Raw genomic sequence first — 17,221 nt, 5'->3', positions numbered from 1 at the left:
GCCCCAACGGGGAATTTTTCGACGACGCAACCCGGTGTGGGGTGTGTGAGAAGGGAGTCCCCCCCCAAACGAAGGAGGAAAAAACCGGCGGCGGCGGCTGCAGCGCGAGGAATCGTCGACCAAAGGGTCAGAAAGAGAGAAGTACAAGATGGCGGCGGAGAAAGCGCAGGCAACATGGGGGCCTGAGCAGGATGAAATCGTGAGACGGTGCGTGGAGCTGCTGAAGAGGGAGGTGCTGACCCCGATGCTACAGGCAATTGAGGGGCTCAAGGAGACATTAAAGACTCAGGAGACTGAGCTCCGCGTGGTGGAGCAGAAGGTGACAGATATTGAGGACGAGATCCTGGGCCTGGCGGTTAAGACTCAGACGCACGAGGCACTTCATAAAAAGTGTACTGAAAGGATCGAGGCCCTAGAAAACGGAGCGCGAAGGAAGAACCTTCGGATACTAGGTCTCCCTGAGGGTGTGGAAGGAGTGGACTGTGGAGAGTACGCAAGTAAGATGCTGAGCTCACTGATGGGTGCTGAGGCCCCTGCGGGCCCCATGGAGGTGGAGTGGGCAAATCGGATTCCGGCGAGAAGACCAAAAGCGGGAGAACCACCGAGGGCGATACTCGTGCGATTTTACCGCCTTAAGGTCAGAGAAGAGGTCCTGAGATGGGCTAAAAAGGTGCAGAGTAGCAGATGGGAGAATGCTGTGGTACGGATATACCAGGATTGGAGTGCGGAGGTGGCGAGAAGGAGGGCGAGCTTCAACCGAGCCAAAGAGGTGTTGCATAAAAGGAAGGTGACGTTTGGGATGCTGCAGCCGGCAAGACTATGGGTCACGTATCAGGAGAGACACTATTATTTTGAGACGGCGGAGGAAGCATGGTCCTTCATCAAAGAAGAGAAATTGGACCGGAACTGAGGGACTGATGCTGCAGGAAATGTTATTGTTATTGTTTTTGTTAATGTTAAGGTGGAAGTTAATTGAGAAGTAAACAGGGAAGGGGGGAGACATTGGGTAAATGTGGGCGCCGGTGAGGGGGGAAAGACGGGACATAGTCGGAGAATGGGGAAGGAGAGGGGGAGGGGAAAGGGAGCTGCGCCATAAGAGGCAGCTCAGGTAAAGGGATGTTCCCGCGCCAGAAAGAATAAGGCGGGAGTTCCCCCACACGGGGGGGGGTCGAGGAGTGAGCAGGAAGGAGTAGCCGGGGTCAGTTGAAGTCAGCTGACTTACGGAAGTGATATGGGAGGAGCAATCATGCTAGATAGGGATCTAGCGGGGGGGGGGGGGGGGGGGGGGGACAACTGGGTTGCTGCTGCGGAAATCCAAAAGGAAATGGCTAAAGAGTGGGTGGGCGGGGATGGTGTGCGACGCTGGGGGAGCGAGCGGGAGTGCGGAGGCGGGATATGGGACTGGCCTAGAGAAGGTAATGGCTAGTCGACACGGGAGGGGGGCAGGTATCCCCCTAGTGAGGCTGATCACGTGGAACGTGAGAGGCCTGAACGGACCGATAAAAAGGGCCCGAGTGCTCGCGCATTTGAAAGGACTAAGGGCAGACGTGGTTATGCTCCAAGAGACGCACCTAAAGGTGGCGGACCAAGTTAGGCTAAGGAAAGGATGGGTGGGACAGGTGTTCCATTCAGGACTGGACGCAAAGAACAGAGGGGTGGCCATTTTGGTGGGGAAACGGGTAGCATTTGAAGCAAAGAACATCGTAGCAGATAGCGGAGGTAGATATGTAATGGTGAGTGGTAGGCTGGAGGGAATGGAGGTCGTGTTGGTTAATGTGTATGCCCCAAATTGGGACGATGCGGGATTCATGAGACGGATGCTGGGGCGTATACCGGACCTGGAGGCAGGAAACGTGATTTTAGGAGGGGACTTTAATACGGTGCTGGACCCGGGGCTAGATAGATCCAGCTCAAGGACCGGAAGAAGGCCGGCAGCGGCCAAGGTACTTAAGGGGTTTATGGACCAAATGGGGGGAGTGGATCCATGGCGATTTCTTAGACCTAGGGCTAGGGAGTTTTCCTTCTTCTCCCATGCCCATAAAGTGTACTCCCGGATAGATTTTTTTGTGTTGGGAAGGTCGTTGATCTCTAGGGTGGAAGAAGCTGAGTACTCAGCCATAGCGGTTTTGGATCATGCCCCACATTGGGTGGACCTGGAAGTAGGAGAGGACAGGGAGCAGAGAACACTCTGGCGATTAGATGTGGGACTGATGGCGGATGAGGGAGTGTGTGCAAGAGTGCGGGGGTGTATTGAGAGATACCTGGAGGTCAATGACGATGGCGAGGTCCCTGTGGGAGTGGTCTGGGAAGCATTAAAAGCGGTGGTCAGAGGAGAGCTGATCTCTATTGGGGCCCACAAAAGGAAAACAGAGGCCAAGGAAAGGGAAAGATTACTGGGGGAGATTTTAAGGGTGGACAGGGAATTTGCAGAGACCCCGGAGGAGGAATTGTACAGGGAGAGGAGACGACTCCAGATGGAGTTTGACCTTCTGACCACCAGAAAGGCGGAGGTACTATGGAGGAAGGCACAGGGGAGGAGATATGAATATGGGGAAAAGGCTAGTCGCCTGTTGGCGCATCAATTGCGAAAGAGGGCAGCAGCGAGGGAGATAGGAGGAATTAGAGACGAAAGGGGAGACACGGTGCGAAGGGCAGGAATGATAAATGAGGTGTTCAAGACCTTCTATGAGGAACTGTATAGGTCTCAACCCCCAGAGGGAGAGGAGGGGATGCGGCAGTTCCTGGACCAATTGAGGTTCCCGAAAGTGGAGGAGCAGGAGGTGGCAGGCCTGGGGGCGCCGATTGAGGTGGACGAGGTTATTAAGGGACTGGGAAGCATGCAAGCAGGGAAGACCCCGGGGCCAGACGGGTTCCCGGTGGAATATTACAGAAAATATGTGGACTTGTTGGCCCCGTTGATGGCGAGGACGTTCAATGAGGCCAGGGAAGGGGGGACTCTACCCCCGACGATGTCGGAGGCGACAATATCGCTAATTTTGAAGAGGGACAAAGATCCGTTGCAGTGCGGGTCCTATAGACCTATTTCACGATTGAACGTGGACGCCAAATTGCAGGCAAAGGTACTGGCATCGAGGATAGAGGACTGTGTCCCGGAGGTGGTGCACGAAGACCAGACAGGGTTCCTAAAAGGGAGACAACTGAATGTTAACGTGCGACGACTATTAGGGGTGATAATGATGCCCCCAGTGGAGGGGGAGGCAGAGATAGTGGCGGCAATGGACGCAGAGAAGGCATTTGATAGGGTGGAGTGGGAGTATTTATGGGAAGTATTAAGGAGGTTTGGGAACGGGTTTATTAGCTGGTTTAGACTTCTTTATGGGGCTCCAACGGCAAGCGTAGTTACAGGTCGACATAGATCGGAGTATTTCCGATTATATAGGGGAACAAGACAGGGATGCCTGCTGTCTCCATTGTTGTTCGCGTTGGCAATTGAACCTCTGGCCATGGCGTTGAGAGACTCCAGGAAATGGAGAGGGGTGATTAGAGGGGGAGAAGAACACCGAGTCTCGTGATACGCAGATGACCTATTGTTATACGTGTCGGACCCAGCGGGGGGGATGATAGAGGTTATGCGAATTTTGAGGGGGTTCGGGGAATTCTCGAGGTATAGGCTAAACATGGGGAAGAGTGAATTATTTGTGATACATCCAGGGGAACAGAGTAGAGAGATAGAAGGCTTACCGCTAAGGAAAGTGGAAAGAAACTTCCGATACCTGGGGATTCAGATCGCTAGGAGCTGGGGAACCTTGCACAGACTTACTCTGACACGGCTGGTAGAACAAATGGAGGAGGACTTCAAGAGGTGGGACATGCAGCCTCTATCGCTGGCGGGCAGGGTGCAAACAATTAAGATGATGGTCCTCTCGAGGTTCTTATTTGTATTTCAATGTCTCCCTATACTAATCACCAAGACCTTTTTTAATAAAATAGATAGGAGCATCACGAGCTTCGTGTGGGCAGGGAAAGTTCCGAGAGTAAGGAGGGGGTTCCTTCAGCGTAGTAGGGACAGAGGAGGACTGGCACTACCGAACTTGGGTGATTACTATTGGGCCGCCAATGTGGCAATGATACGTAGATGGATGATGGAGGGTGAGGGAGCGGCGTGGAAAAGACTGGAGAGAAAGTCCTGTAAAGGGACGAGTTTAGAGGCGCTGGTGACGGCGCCGCTACCGTTCTCACCTAAAAAGTTTACCACGAACCCGGTGGTGGCGGCAACACTGAATATCTGGGGACAGTGGAGGCGACAGAGAGGGGTGCGGGGAGCCCTGGTGGGGTCCCCTATCAGGAACAACCATAGGTTCGCCCCAGGAAGAATGAATGGAGGATTTCAGAGCTGGTACCAGTTGGGAATTAGGAAGGTGGGAGATTTATTTATAGATGGGACTTTTGCGAGCTTGGGAGCATTGGAGGAAAAGTATAAGTTGCCCCGGGGAAATTTCTTGCGATATATGCAGTTGAGGGCGTTTACTAGACAACAGGTGAGGGAATTTCCATTGCTCCCGACACAGGGGATACAGGACAGGGTGCTTTCAGGGGTGTGGGTCGGAGAGGGCAAGGTGTCAGAGATTTATAGAGAGATGAGGGAAGAGGGTGAGGAGTCGGTGGGCGAACTAAAAGGAAAGTGGGAAGAAGAATTAGAGGAGGAGATAGAGGAGGGTATGTGGGCTGATGTCCTAAGCAGGGTAAATTCCTCTTCCTCATGCGCCAGGCTTAGCCTGATTCAATTTAAGGTACTACATAGAGCACACATAACGGGGGCAAGATTGAGCAGGTTCTTTGGAGTGGAGGACAAATGTGGGAGGTGTGGCGGGAGCCCGGCAAACCACGCACATACGTTTTGGGCGTGCCCGGCACTGGAAGGGTATTGGAAGGGAGTGACGGGAGTGATTTCGCAGGTGGTGAAGGCCCGGGTCAACCAGGCTGGGGGTTAGCTCTATTTGGAGTTGCGGAAGAGCCGGGAGTGCAGGAGGCGAAAGAGGCCGATGTCGTGGCCTTTGCGTCCCTAGTAGCCCGGCGCAGGATCCTACTCATGTGGAAGGAGGCTAAACCCCCCGGACTGGAGGCTTGGGTAAATGATATGGCGGGGTTCATTAAACTGGAGCAGATAAAGTTTGCCCTGAGAGGATCGGCTCAAGGGTTCACCAGGCGGTGGCAGCCATTTCTCGACTACCTAGGGGAACGTTAGAGGGAAGACAGATGACCAGCAGCAGCAACCCGGGGGGGGGGGTTTAGTTTAGTTTAGGTCAATAAACAATGGGGTTTTGTTACCTGTGTATTGTTAAAAATTTCTGTTTTGTTATTGTTTCGTTTGCTTTGTAAGAGGGAAAAACTGTTGTTTGGAAAAAATTTTCAATAAAATATATTTTTTTTAAAAAAGACTTGACCCCATACTCCACGCTGACTCACCAGTACTGAACTGGGAAAGAGCTGCACTGTCATGGGTGCCACAATTAGGATGAAAGGTTAAAATAGAAGCCTCGTCTTCCCTCTTGGGCAGATGTCGAAGATCTGCACTATTTGAAGAGCAGGGGAGCTCTTCCCCTGGCTGCTTCGCCAACATCTATTCCTCAACCAACAGCAAGAAATCTCAAATTATTTAGTCATTATCACATTGCAGTTTGTAAATGCTTGCTTCCCACAAACTGGCTGCCACACGTCCTACATTACAATGGTGACTGCACTTCGAAAAGTATTCCACTGGCTCAAAAGTGCTTTGGGGCACCTTGTGTGTCATGAAAGGCGCTGTATAAATCCAAGTCTTTCCTTCACGGTTCCATTGTTGTAAATAACAGATCCTGAGGTCACCTAGAGTGCAATTGCTGTTCCCCAGTGCTACTCCCCATAAGTAAAAATATGAACTGTTTTATAGCAATTAGGGTATTAGCCACAAGGTGTAATAAGGACCAGTTTCAAGGTGTGACAGGAAGCACTCAATGCACAGCTTTTAAATGTTTGCGGCTATAACAGCCATCTGTTGCCTGTCTGTAATTACTTTTCATGACTTCCTCACTTACTTATAAGGACAGTTGCTGGTTGGCTTCGCACTCCAACTCCAGCACTCGTAGCTGCTGCCACTTCCACACGGTACAGCACGCCAGCTATCAGCCCCCGCACAACCGTTGAATGGACAGTTCCATCAATGGACTTGTTGACGTGGAAACGGGTATCATTTCCCAAGCACCAAATCTACCAGAGCAAACAGATCGAATCAAGACCGGCATCACTCATAGGAACAAAAACATGCATGAATGTTGAAACAAATAAATGCAGCGCAGCAGCAAACAAATTTGTTTTTTTGGGGCATTAGATGCTATCAATGAGATCTTTTCTTTAAACTTAGTTTGTTTTGGAAATGACTTTTAATATCCAGAGAATCTCAGTTACTTTGCACTCAGCATCCAGCCACATGGGTCACTGCGTAGCCGTGGGCAGTGAGCTGAGACAAGACTTGTGATAATGCTTTTTTTTTAGCAACAATTTAATTATAAAGTTATTAATGTGGGATTAAGTGATTAGGCAGTGAGTGACTGTGTAACTGCCATTCATACCAACCATAGGATTACCAAAGCTTCAAACACAATGCAATCGGAGATTATTAATTGTAATGAACATGAGAACATTGTGATATGAAAAATATTAATGGTGCATATACCGATATCTACTACATTATAATTAGAGAGTTATTTATGGAAACAAAGTAATGTTTTTCCAGATATTGTTTTCCAACTTCCTTAATACCCAAAGATTAGGGTTTATTAGGAAGTCCAGACCTGAATTATATTAAGATAAAAGCAAATTGCTGTGGATGCTAGAATCTGAAACAGAAACAGAAAATGCTGGACAGTCTCAACAGGTCTGACAGCATCTGTGGAGAGAGAACGGAGCTAACATTTTGAGTCTGCATGACTCTTTTTCAAAGTCCTTTCACAAAGAGTCATCCAGACTCGAAACGCTAGCTCCGTTCGCTCTCCATGCCTTTTGGAGAGGGAAATCTGCCATCCTTATCTGGTCTGGCCGACTCGAGATCGACAGTAACAGGGCAGCATGTGGCACAGTGGTTAGCACTCAGACTGCGGTGCTGAGGACCCAGGTTCGAATCCCGACCCTGGGTCACTGTCCATGTGGAGTTTGCATGTTCTCGCCATGTCTGCGTGGGTTTCACCCCCACAACCCAAAGCTGTGCAGGTTAGGTGAATTGGCCATGCTAAATTGCCCCTTAATTGGAAAAAAATTAATTGGGAACACAGTATGGCTGATTCTGATTGCCTTTTTGGGGGATCAGACTGTTGTGGTAGTACCTTTAAGACTGTGGCATTAAATTTATGACCATGTTCCTGCTCCTCTGCATACCAACTGGTGTGAACTGTGCTTAAGTTGTCAGAAACTGATGGGTGGAGAATGCATCACACATGTTTCACTCAGAATAGTGGGATCTTGAAGGGATCTCTGCAAGCCATTCACCAAACTAAAATAAGCCATTTTAAAAAAATGATATTTTGGGGCCAGGCCCTGCACAAATTTTTGTACACACTTACTGCTCCCTCAGTTACACCCACCCCCTCCCATTGGCTCCCTCCTAGTACTGTTTACCCATTTGAACCTCCAACCTCTGGCTTGACGCATAGAATGCTTACAGTGCAGAAGGAGGCCATTTGGCCCATCTAGTCGACACCAGCCTTCCGAAAGAGTACCCTACACATGCCCAATCCCCCGTCCACCCCATCCATCCAGCACATCCCTGGACACTAAGGGGCAATTTAGCATGACCAATCCACCTAATCTGCACACCTTTGGACTGTGAGAGGAAACCAGAGCACCTGGAGGTAAGGGGAGAAACTGTAAACTCCACAGTCAGCCGATGCCAGAATTGAACTCGGGTCCCTGGTGCTGTGAGGCAGTGGTGCTAACCACTGTGCTGACTCTGTGCAGAAGCCAAAAGATTTCCTCTCCCCCAACTCTCACCCCACACCCATCCCCTACCTCCTGCTTCTGATGGACAATCTGTCCCTGAACGCTGATCCGCAGCTCATAAATCAGGTGCAAATGAAACCTCTGATCATCACAATGGTTGGGCCTCTCGCCCAGAACACAGGCTGTGTGGTCCCATAGCTCCACACACTTCCTACCTTGGGTTGCCTATCAATGAAAAGCAACTCCAATATTTTTAATGTACCAATTTTTCAGTGACTTTCTCAGCTCGTAAGGCTGAGAGCATGATGATTATGTTAGTTGTAGACAGAATCTTTGTTAGTTTGAGCCAAGATTTTGTACACTATTCAGAGAAAGCATTTGCACCAGAGGTTTATTTGTAATACACCTACCTCTATTCACCTGTAGTGTCACTATAAGACACACCAAATGATAAATTGTATTAGCCCTTAATGCCTTCTCACATCTAAATCAGACCCACAATACTCACTGTTTAAAACTAATTTCTGATTTAATACTCAATCCAGGATCTATTCGTATCGGACGAGATTGAAATGTCATTCCTCTCCTGCCATCCCACTTGTAAAATTGAATATATGTTCATAATTCTTGAGTGCTAATGATAGGATGGGAATTACTGAACTCAACATTGCAAGGGTGTATTGAGTGAGTGTGGCGGAATTGGATTAATATCAGTAGCGACACAGTCAGTAACTCAGGAAGCTGAAAAGACGTTATTGACTGACCCTGAGGGAGCTGGATTAACATTTGTAGGGATGCAGCCAATATGACATGATGCTGAGGAAGAGGTTATTGAGTGACAGTGTGAGGAAGCTGGATTAACAGTCGTAGAGGTACAAACAGTGCACAGGACACTGGGCGAGAGGTTAGGGATGTGGCACAAATGGTAACACAAAGGCCTATCTTTCTCGTCACCAGCTGGGTGGTAATCTGGTGGGGGTAGAGGAGTGAGGTAAGGTGGTGAAAATACCATCCTGTATAGAACCTATTTAATTATTATTCCTTTGAGATGAATGCAATGAAAATCCAGAAGTTTCTATAAAGGACAAGTGATGCGTCCAGCCAGAACACCCACCCAGCCGGTGAGGTTGATAATCCCACCGGCTCTGAAAGGATTGTGTTACTGAGTCTGAGTCTGAGGGAGCTGAACTGAAATCAGGAGACATCGGTGATTGTTCAGCTGGTTAGGAAATTTACACTGGCAGACGAGTCTCCAATCTCTTCGTCTCCGCTGTGGCGATTGAGTTCCCAGCGGAACTGAAAAGGCTGTTTTTCTCCTGAAGAACACCTTCAATGATTGCCTTCATGTTCCACTCTGTCAATCTGTCTTCTCAAAGTCAGACACACGTTTAGTTCTTTACTGTCTACACTATGTAGATGGCTGAACAGGACCCACAGCATTTGTACAGGCAAGTTGGCTGACTGCGCAGGGTAAGGCCTGCACTATTATGTGTGTGCTGAGATTTGGCCAGTTTTCTGTCATTCCTGCTATTGAATTGGTGCCTCTCCAAATGGAGACTGGCAAATTTGATGCCGCTACCATTTTGTTTGCCGGGTGTTTACAGCTACAAAAAAGATACTGATAGAAAACCATTCAACCAGAAATTAAGTGCCAAATATATCCCACAATTCTTTTCTACTTAAGCTTTTGAATCGAGTATGCATGACAAGCAGCAAACCCCACCCCCACCCCCATCCTCCCCAAGACAGGCCAGCTGTATAGAGAATAAAGATCAATTAAAGTAATGAACATACGGTAAACAGTAACCTTAGTACGATTAAAGGCTCATTGTAAAAATGCCAAGTCCCCATGGATTTACGAGACTTCTTTTGTTTTCATTCTTCACCTCAGAACAATTATGATTAAATTCTTTAATTAATGTGTCCCAACTGTTGAGAAATTAGGCTAATATATTTTCAGAGCCAGGTCATTAGCTTCCCCTGCCCCACTGTTCATTTGATTTATCCCTCATGTGTCCCAGCTTACCCTGTACTCCTGGATGATTCCATTCTGCTCCTCAGCAGGGGGTGGCTCCCAGGACACACTGATACTGGTGCTGTTGCTCAAGCCAATTGTCGCCACGGTAACAGCTTGCGGTGCGGCAGCAGGGGCTGTTTTTGTTTTGTGCAGAAAGAAGAAAAGAATGTTTAAGCGAGGAGAAAGCACGCCGCAGGACTCTGAAACATCTCCTGTTGCAGTTAGTGCTTGAACATGTTTGAAATAAAGTGAGTTCAAGGATGTGCGGTGGTCCTGCTGTGGGAGGTTAAGCTGGACTGGTGGGAGTCAGGCAACAGCTTACAGCAAAATAACAAATTTCTGAATAAAGTTTTTTTTAAATTACTTCATGTATTAAAAAAGAAACATTGTTGTACTTAGGAACTTCATCCAACATTCACAGAACAATTGAGAAGCTTACACCATGTTGCCACCATGTATTGGCAAGTGACAGCTTTGTCCAAATGAACAGTTCCTGGATAGAGAAGCAGATAGTCTCCTGGGGGCAACCTCGGTCATGGCAAGCAAATAAGATCAGACCATCTCCTCCCAAAAATAAAGACGATGAAAGGCTTGCTGTGGTTATTAATGACCCTGGGTGCAACATTACTGATTCCCTCATTGTTTCTTGTCAGAGACAGAGGGCAGCCATTACGTGGCGCTGCTCTCCTCACATGTGGACAGTTCACTTCAGGCGGGGAAACCTAATGGCCCAGCAAGTCCATTCTTTCCACGGACCATGTGCAATCCATTGTATCACGCTTTACTCAGCCCACTTAACCTCTTGAGGAAAGCCTCGGGCCCAGTATTTCATTAACAGACAGGATTCCAGTCCCCTTCACTGTTACATCAAGTCAAGCTACAGTCATTGTTTCACACGCTAAATAAAGTCAATCAGTTAAGTTGTAGCATTTCTTTGCACTCCAGCTATTAGACAAACTCCATGTACACTGGGACAGAGCTTGGATCGGGATTACTGATGAATATCTGTTATCAGAGCTTTATTAATGGGGGCATTCCATGTCAAAGAGTATTTGCTCTGTTGAAATTAAATTGAATTCCCTGTCTCTCTCTCTCGCTCTTTTTTTCTTTTGGTTTCCTTGTGCTGTGGTGTACTCCACAGATGGGAAACTGGACAGACAGACAGCTTCCTTCCAAAGCCTTGACAAACACTGATCGGAAAACAGATGTGAGGAGGAGATCTGAAGAGGAAAAAGTGGAAAAGAATAAGGAACAGGGGATTGCATGGTAGATTGTTGGTCGCTGTCTGTGCTCATTCGCGCATTGTGTTTCAGCTGATGTGGGAATCCCTTCCACCCAACTATCTTGATCTTGGGTTACTGAATGAAGAAAATATGGCTATAAAAGGGCATTTTCTGGGTAAATAGGCCATGTGCTTTACTTGATCTTATTTTACTCGACAGTCCTATCACCCCTTTGCTTCTACAGGTCAGAAACAATTCCGATACATAACAGCTTGGGATCTGCTAACATAATGACGTTGCTTCAATCTGAGGCCCTTTGTGCGGCACATCAAATAAGGCTTTAAATTCGATTTAAAGAAAAACTGCCGCATTATAAATACCTCAGTCTCATGTCATGCTCCTGTCATTGTGTAACATAGTGTTGGGAAAGGAAAAAAGAACAGAAGTTCTTTTGGCATTAGTCAATGGAGATGGAAATTGAGCATGGAATAAAATGGATTGCCAATCCGCTATAAGCCTGTTTGACAATATTGGCATCAACCAATTGCTCCCCATTGTATCTTTAAGCTAGAGCTTTGGTTATCAGATTGCGCCGTACCTTCCTCTGGTGTCCACACGATGACAGATTCACTGTCCATCCCTTGAAACTCGTCAAAATACGGGCGGATCTTAATCTCGTACTCAGTGCCTTTTTTCAAGTTGACAAGAATGGTTGTGCGTTCGGCCGGAGATTTTACATCCTGAATGAGCCAGGCACTCGTCTTGGTTCGGTACATCACCCGGTAACCCTGAATGAATTGGGCCTGGCGATCAACCTGCAATATAAGCATCTCATAGATTAACTCAAGATGGATTTCAACATGGATGAATATGAAGTCATCCATTTTAGATGAAGAAAGAATGGATTCTAGCATATTTTGTATGATGTAAAACTTAGAACTGCAGAGATTCAAAGAGGGTCCATGGCCACAGATCATTCAAATGTCACAAAAGGCACAGAACGGAATCAAAAATAATAATAATAAAATAATCTTTATTATTGTCACAAGCAGGCTTACATTAACACAGCAATGAAGTTACTGTGAAAATCCCCTAGTCGCCACACTCCGGCGCCTGTTCGGGTACATTGAGGGAGATTTCAGAATGCCCAATTCACCTAACAAGCATGTCTTTCGGGACTTGTAGGAGGAAATCGGAGCACCTGGAGGAAACCCAGTGAGACACGGGGAGAACATGCAGACTCCGCACAGACAGTGACCCAGGCTGGGAACCGAACCCGGGTCCCTGGTTTTGTGAAGCAACAGTGCTAACCATTGTGCTGCCGTGCCTTTGTGCCTTTGAGGCACTACACCTCAGAAAAGATACCCTACAGGTCTTGGAAGAAATGCAGTTCAAAATCACCAGAATATTACCAGCGCTCTAAGGCTTAAATTCTAAGGGGAGAATACAAAAACCTTGCTTTTATTCCCTGGTATATAGAAGGCTAAAGGATGATTTGATTGAGAATTTTAGGATTTAAAAAATGACTTGGTGAACTAGATAGGGGGAAATGTTTACCACATGGATGGTGACCAGGGCATGGAGCATAACCTTAAAATCAGAGCCATGCCGTTCAGGAGTTGGAATACAATGTGCGGTAGAAGTGTGAAACCAGCCCCCACAAAAAGCCTCCACAGCCGCCAGCTCAATTAATAACTTTAAATCTGAGATTGATAGATCTTTGCCAGCCATGGGCAATAAAAAACGGAGAATCAAAGTAGGAAGGGGCTGGTTTAGCACAGTGAGCTAAGACAGCTGGCTTGCAATGCAGAACAAGACTAGCAGTGCGGGTTCAATTCCCGTTCCAGCCTCTCCGAATAGGTGCCGGAATGTGGCGAGTAGGGGCTTTTCACAGTAACTTCATTGAAGCCTACTTGTGACAATAAGCGATTATTATTAGATGGAGTTAGGATACAAATCAATTATTCACGAAATGGTGAATTAGGTTTGAGGGGCTGAGTGGCTCATTCTGTTCCTGTAAGTTACTGTCTGCAATCATCCTGCCTGGTGAGTCGAGAACCAGGGGACACATGTCTCAGAATAAAGGGCAGATTGGGATTAGGAGGAATTTCTTCACCGATGGGGGGTTGAATTTTTGGAATTTTCTACCCCATCGAGCTGTGAAAGCTCAACCATGGAGCATGTTCAAGACAGAGATCAATAGTTTTCTGGACACTAACGATATCAAGGAATATGGGGACAGTGAGGTAAAATGGCACACAAAGTGAATGGCAGAACAGACTGAATGGTCGACAACTGCTCTTAATCCTAAATTCCTGTATATCTGGAAACATTCCCAAAGAATACAGGCAAAGTGTACATTGAGCCATTGTCTCGGCAGAAGGTTTCTACATTCATCTATGTTATCAGCATTTAATGCTTGGGACACTAGTGTGTCCTGGTACATCCTGCATCGCGCACCTTAACTTTGTTTCCTTGGGCAGCACGGGGGCGCACTGCTGCCTCACGGCGCCGAGGTCCCAGGTTCGATCCTGGCTCTGGGTCACTGTCTGTGTGGAGTTTGCACATTCTCCCCGTGTTTCCGTGGGTTTCGCCCCCACGACCCAAAGGTATGCAGGCTAGGTGGATTGGCCACACTAAATTGCCCCTTAATTGGAAAAAATTAATTGGATACTCTAAATTTATTTTAAAAACAACTTTGTTTACTTATTGCTTTCCAAATAATCAGGAAGATAAAATGTCGCTGCTCTGCTTGGAGCAATTGAGTCATTTATTTATTTATTTTAATTAAATTTAGAGTACTCAATTCATTTTTTCCAATTAAGCGGCAATTTAGCGTGGCCAGTCCACCTAGCCTGCACATCTTTGGGTTGTGGGGGTGAAACCAACGCAAACATGGGGATGCAAACTCCATATGGCCAGTGAGCCAGAGCCGGGAATGAACCTGGAACCTCGGCGCCGTGAGGCAGCAGAGCTAACCCACTGCGCCAAAATGTTGCCGGATTGAGTCATTTACTTGACCTCCCAGTTTGATGCTTGGGACCAGATCTTCTGTCCTGGCAAATATGTACCACCCCACCCCCGCCCACCCAACAGCGGCGGGTTCCCAGAAGATCCTGCAGGCGGCCAATGGGGAGATGCCTCTGTTGATGGAAAACATGTTGCCGGGGAGCCAGAAAATACTGTACCTTAGGTCTTTCCTGTGGAGGAAAGGGATAAATAAGGAGGTATTCAGTGTGGCTATGTAAGTGCTATGTAGGCATCAGGAGCTGGACATATTTCAGATAGAGTGCCAAGAGTTAATGGCAATCCTCCTTTACCTTTCTCCATATGTTCATAGTAATACTCATCATGGTCAGCCAGCAGGCACTAATACTCATTCTTCCCCTCAGCATGCTGACTCTTGCTTTGTCCTTTCCTGCAAATATCTCGGGGCACTGCTGTATTCACTACTTACCGCCCAAGTGACCTGGATGGTTGTGGATGCCAAGGTGACAGGAGGCTGTAGCTGCACTACCACCTCCCCAAGTTCACGCTGTACTTGCCGATGGTCCACCCCCTGTCCCGTGGGACTTACATCTGTGGACAATAAGGAGAAGATAGGCAATAAATCTGTGCTAATACATTTAAGTGCCATGGTATCTACTAACAGTTATGCTAAGTACTTTAATGGTCCATTGCAGGATTAATTAATCAATAGGAATGACTGCGGCAATGCAGGCCCTGTCTCGGAATTCAAATTAATGGTGCATGCATCAGTCACAGATTTAACTAAATATCCATAAATCCATTAGCATCTTAAATATCATTCATTCTTACAATTAATACAATGTATATTATGAATGGAATAATGGAATAACTGGCTGTAATCTCATCAAAGGGGGAATAAACTGCTGTGGTGCAATTTTAAAGAAGAGTTTACAGCCCTGAGCTGGATACCCAAGTATCTTGTTTTGGTATTTTTTGCCTCATGGTGTTAATAGTAGGGGGCGGCATGGTAGCACAGTGGTTAGCACTGTTGCTTCACAGCGCCAGGGTCCCACGTTCGATTCCCGGCTTGGGCCGCTGTCTGTGCGGAGTCTGCAGGTTCTCCCTGTGTCTGCGTGGGTTTCCTCCGGGTGCTCCGGTTTCCTCCCACAAGTCCCGAAAGACATGCTGTTAGGTAATTTGGACATTCTGAATTCTCCCTCCATGTACTCGAACAGGCACCGGAGTGTGGCGACTGGGGGATTTTCACAGTAACTTCATTGCAATGTTAATGTAAGCCTACTTGTGACAATAAAGGTTATTATTATTGATACAGCTCTCTCGCGCTGTCACTCTTCCCCCAGCCAGTGTCCCATGATGATGACTGTGGGGTAAACTTTATGATTTGACTCTGGGTGCAGAGTTTACATTAGGATTTTAACAGGTGGAAAATGATGCAGCAGCATCTGAACTCAGTGTCAACCAGTGTTTTGAAATGAACTTCTCATCCCTTATTTGGAGTGGGACTTCAACCTAGCAACTCAGAAATGGGAATCCCAAACTCAACCACACAATGCTATCATCAAAATAATAAAGACATGCTTGTCCTCTCTCTTTCAGACATTTTCAGAGCAGAATTGGACAAAGCTGCCATAAAGCTAACCATGAAATGTTAAGCGGCACAGCCATATCTGGAGTGGGTGGGGGGTAATTATGGCAAAAGTTCAGAATTGGGCGTGCATTAAGCACAGCTTACTGTTATGGGCTAGGGTTTAGAGAACCCCAAAGTGTAACATGGAGTTCACCTGACCCACAACTTTTAATAGATTGTGGTATGGGGAGCACATGGCTCACTCTACAGGTGTGGTACAGCAGAAATGGAAAAGCAAAACAATTCTATGAACTCAAGTTAACCTTTTTAAAACATACAGTTAACATCTTAGCAACCATTAATTCAAATACAACCCCCAAAGAATACAACACTAAGTAATCCTTAATAACTTCCCAAACAACATCCAGACAAAAGAAACACCTTTTAACAGAAGTACGTTAGGTTTACATTCACTACTGAGAACATTTATAATTCTGAATTCACGAAATGATCAAGAGATAGTCTTTTCATGGCAGAGAGAACAGCAATACACCTGCTTGGTCTAGCTTCAGCTCCAACACTAAAAACGAAACTAATACACACCCTGCAGCCTGTTCTAAAATGAAAGTAAAAAGCTGACAGACAGCCCAGCTCCACCCACTCCCTGACATCACTGCAGTAGAAAACACCCATTTCTTAAAGGTACTCTCACTACAGATATTTATGTACACCCCCATTTATAAACACCCATTTCTTAAAGGTACTCTCACATGATATTACCTTGAGTGCGGACAGGTTCAGAGATGGGGCTGGGGTCTCCCAGGCCATACATGTTGACTGCACGTACGATGAACAGGTAGATGGTATTGAGGTTCAGACCGGTCACAGTGTGTTTTTCCACTTTCACATACTCAGCCACTGTCTGCCATGTGCTACCTGCAGATTGACTGAGAAGGGGAAAATACTAATGAAAATCCCCTGTTTGTCGTATGCTGCAGTTTTCAAAATAATGTTTACTTCTCCAAACCAAATGATAGTGTGAGTGCATCGCTTAAAGGAGGCAGTCTGTTTTTTGTTTTCTTAAATTTAGAGTACCCAATTCATTTTTTCCAATTAAGGGGCAATTTAGCATGGCCAATCCACCTAGCTTGTACATTTTTGGGTTGTGGGGGTGAAACCCACGCAAACACGGGTAGAATGTGCAAACTCCACACGGACAGTGATCCAGGGCCGGGATCGAACCTGGGATCTCGGTGCCGTAAGGCCGCAGTGCTAACCCACTGCACCACCATGCTGCCCTAAGGAGGCAGTCTGTTAAGCAGCACAGTTTTAACAGCTGTTTTGTTCACAAATTGCATTGCTGTCAAGTCTTGTTATGAAATCTGTGGAATAATCTAAAATGAACTTGTTGCAGAATGTTCTTTGAATTTGGTCCATATCCAAAACTAGGATTTGTTCCAAACAAGAATCAATAATTAATTATCGGCCATT

The 17,221-nt window shown here is 46.8% G+C and overlaps 1 protein-coding gene across 4 annotated transcripts in view; it reads right to left on the bottom strand.

Annotated features, from left to right (window-relative positions):
• Positions 1–17,221, bottom strand: part of robo3 (roundabout, axon guidance receptor, homolog 3 (Drosophila)) — a 709,023-nt gene that overhangs the window by 82,548 nt on the left and 609,254 nt on the right. For all 4 annotated transcript variants that reach the window (XM_072486721.1, XM_072486718.1, XM_072486719.1 and 1 more), the window contains exons 12-16: positions 16,511–16,677; positions 14,630–14,751; positions 11,771–11,987; positions 9,959–10,083; positions 6,036–6,207 (exon numbers count right to left, since the gene is read on the bottom strand). In XM_072486721.1, coding sequence (XP_072342822.1) covers positions 6,036–6,207; positions 9,959–10,083; positions 11,771–11,987; positions 14,630–14,751; positions 16,511–16,677 — 803 coding nt within the window. The remainder of the gene's footprint in view (positions 1–6,035; positions 6,208–9,958; positions 10,084–11,770; positions 11,988–14,629; positions 14,752–16,510; positions 16,678–17,221) is intronic.

This window comes from Scyliorhinus torazame, chromosome 21 (assembly GCF_047496885.1).
Source record: "Scyliorhinus torazame isolate Kashiwa2021f chromosome 21, sScyTor2.1, whole genome shotgun sequence".
Classification (NCBI taxonomy): Eukaryota; Metazoa; Chordata; class Chondrichthyes; order Carcharhiniformes; family Scyliorhinidae; genus Scyliorhinus; species Scyliorhinus torazame.
Note: the sequence above shows the minus strand (reverse complement) of the source record. Positions and strands in the feature narration are given on the sequence as shown.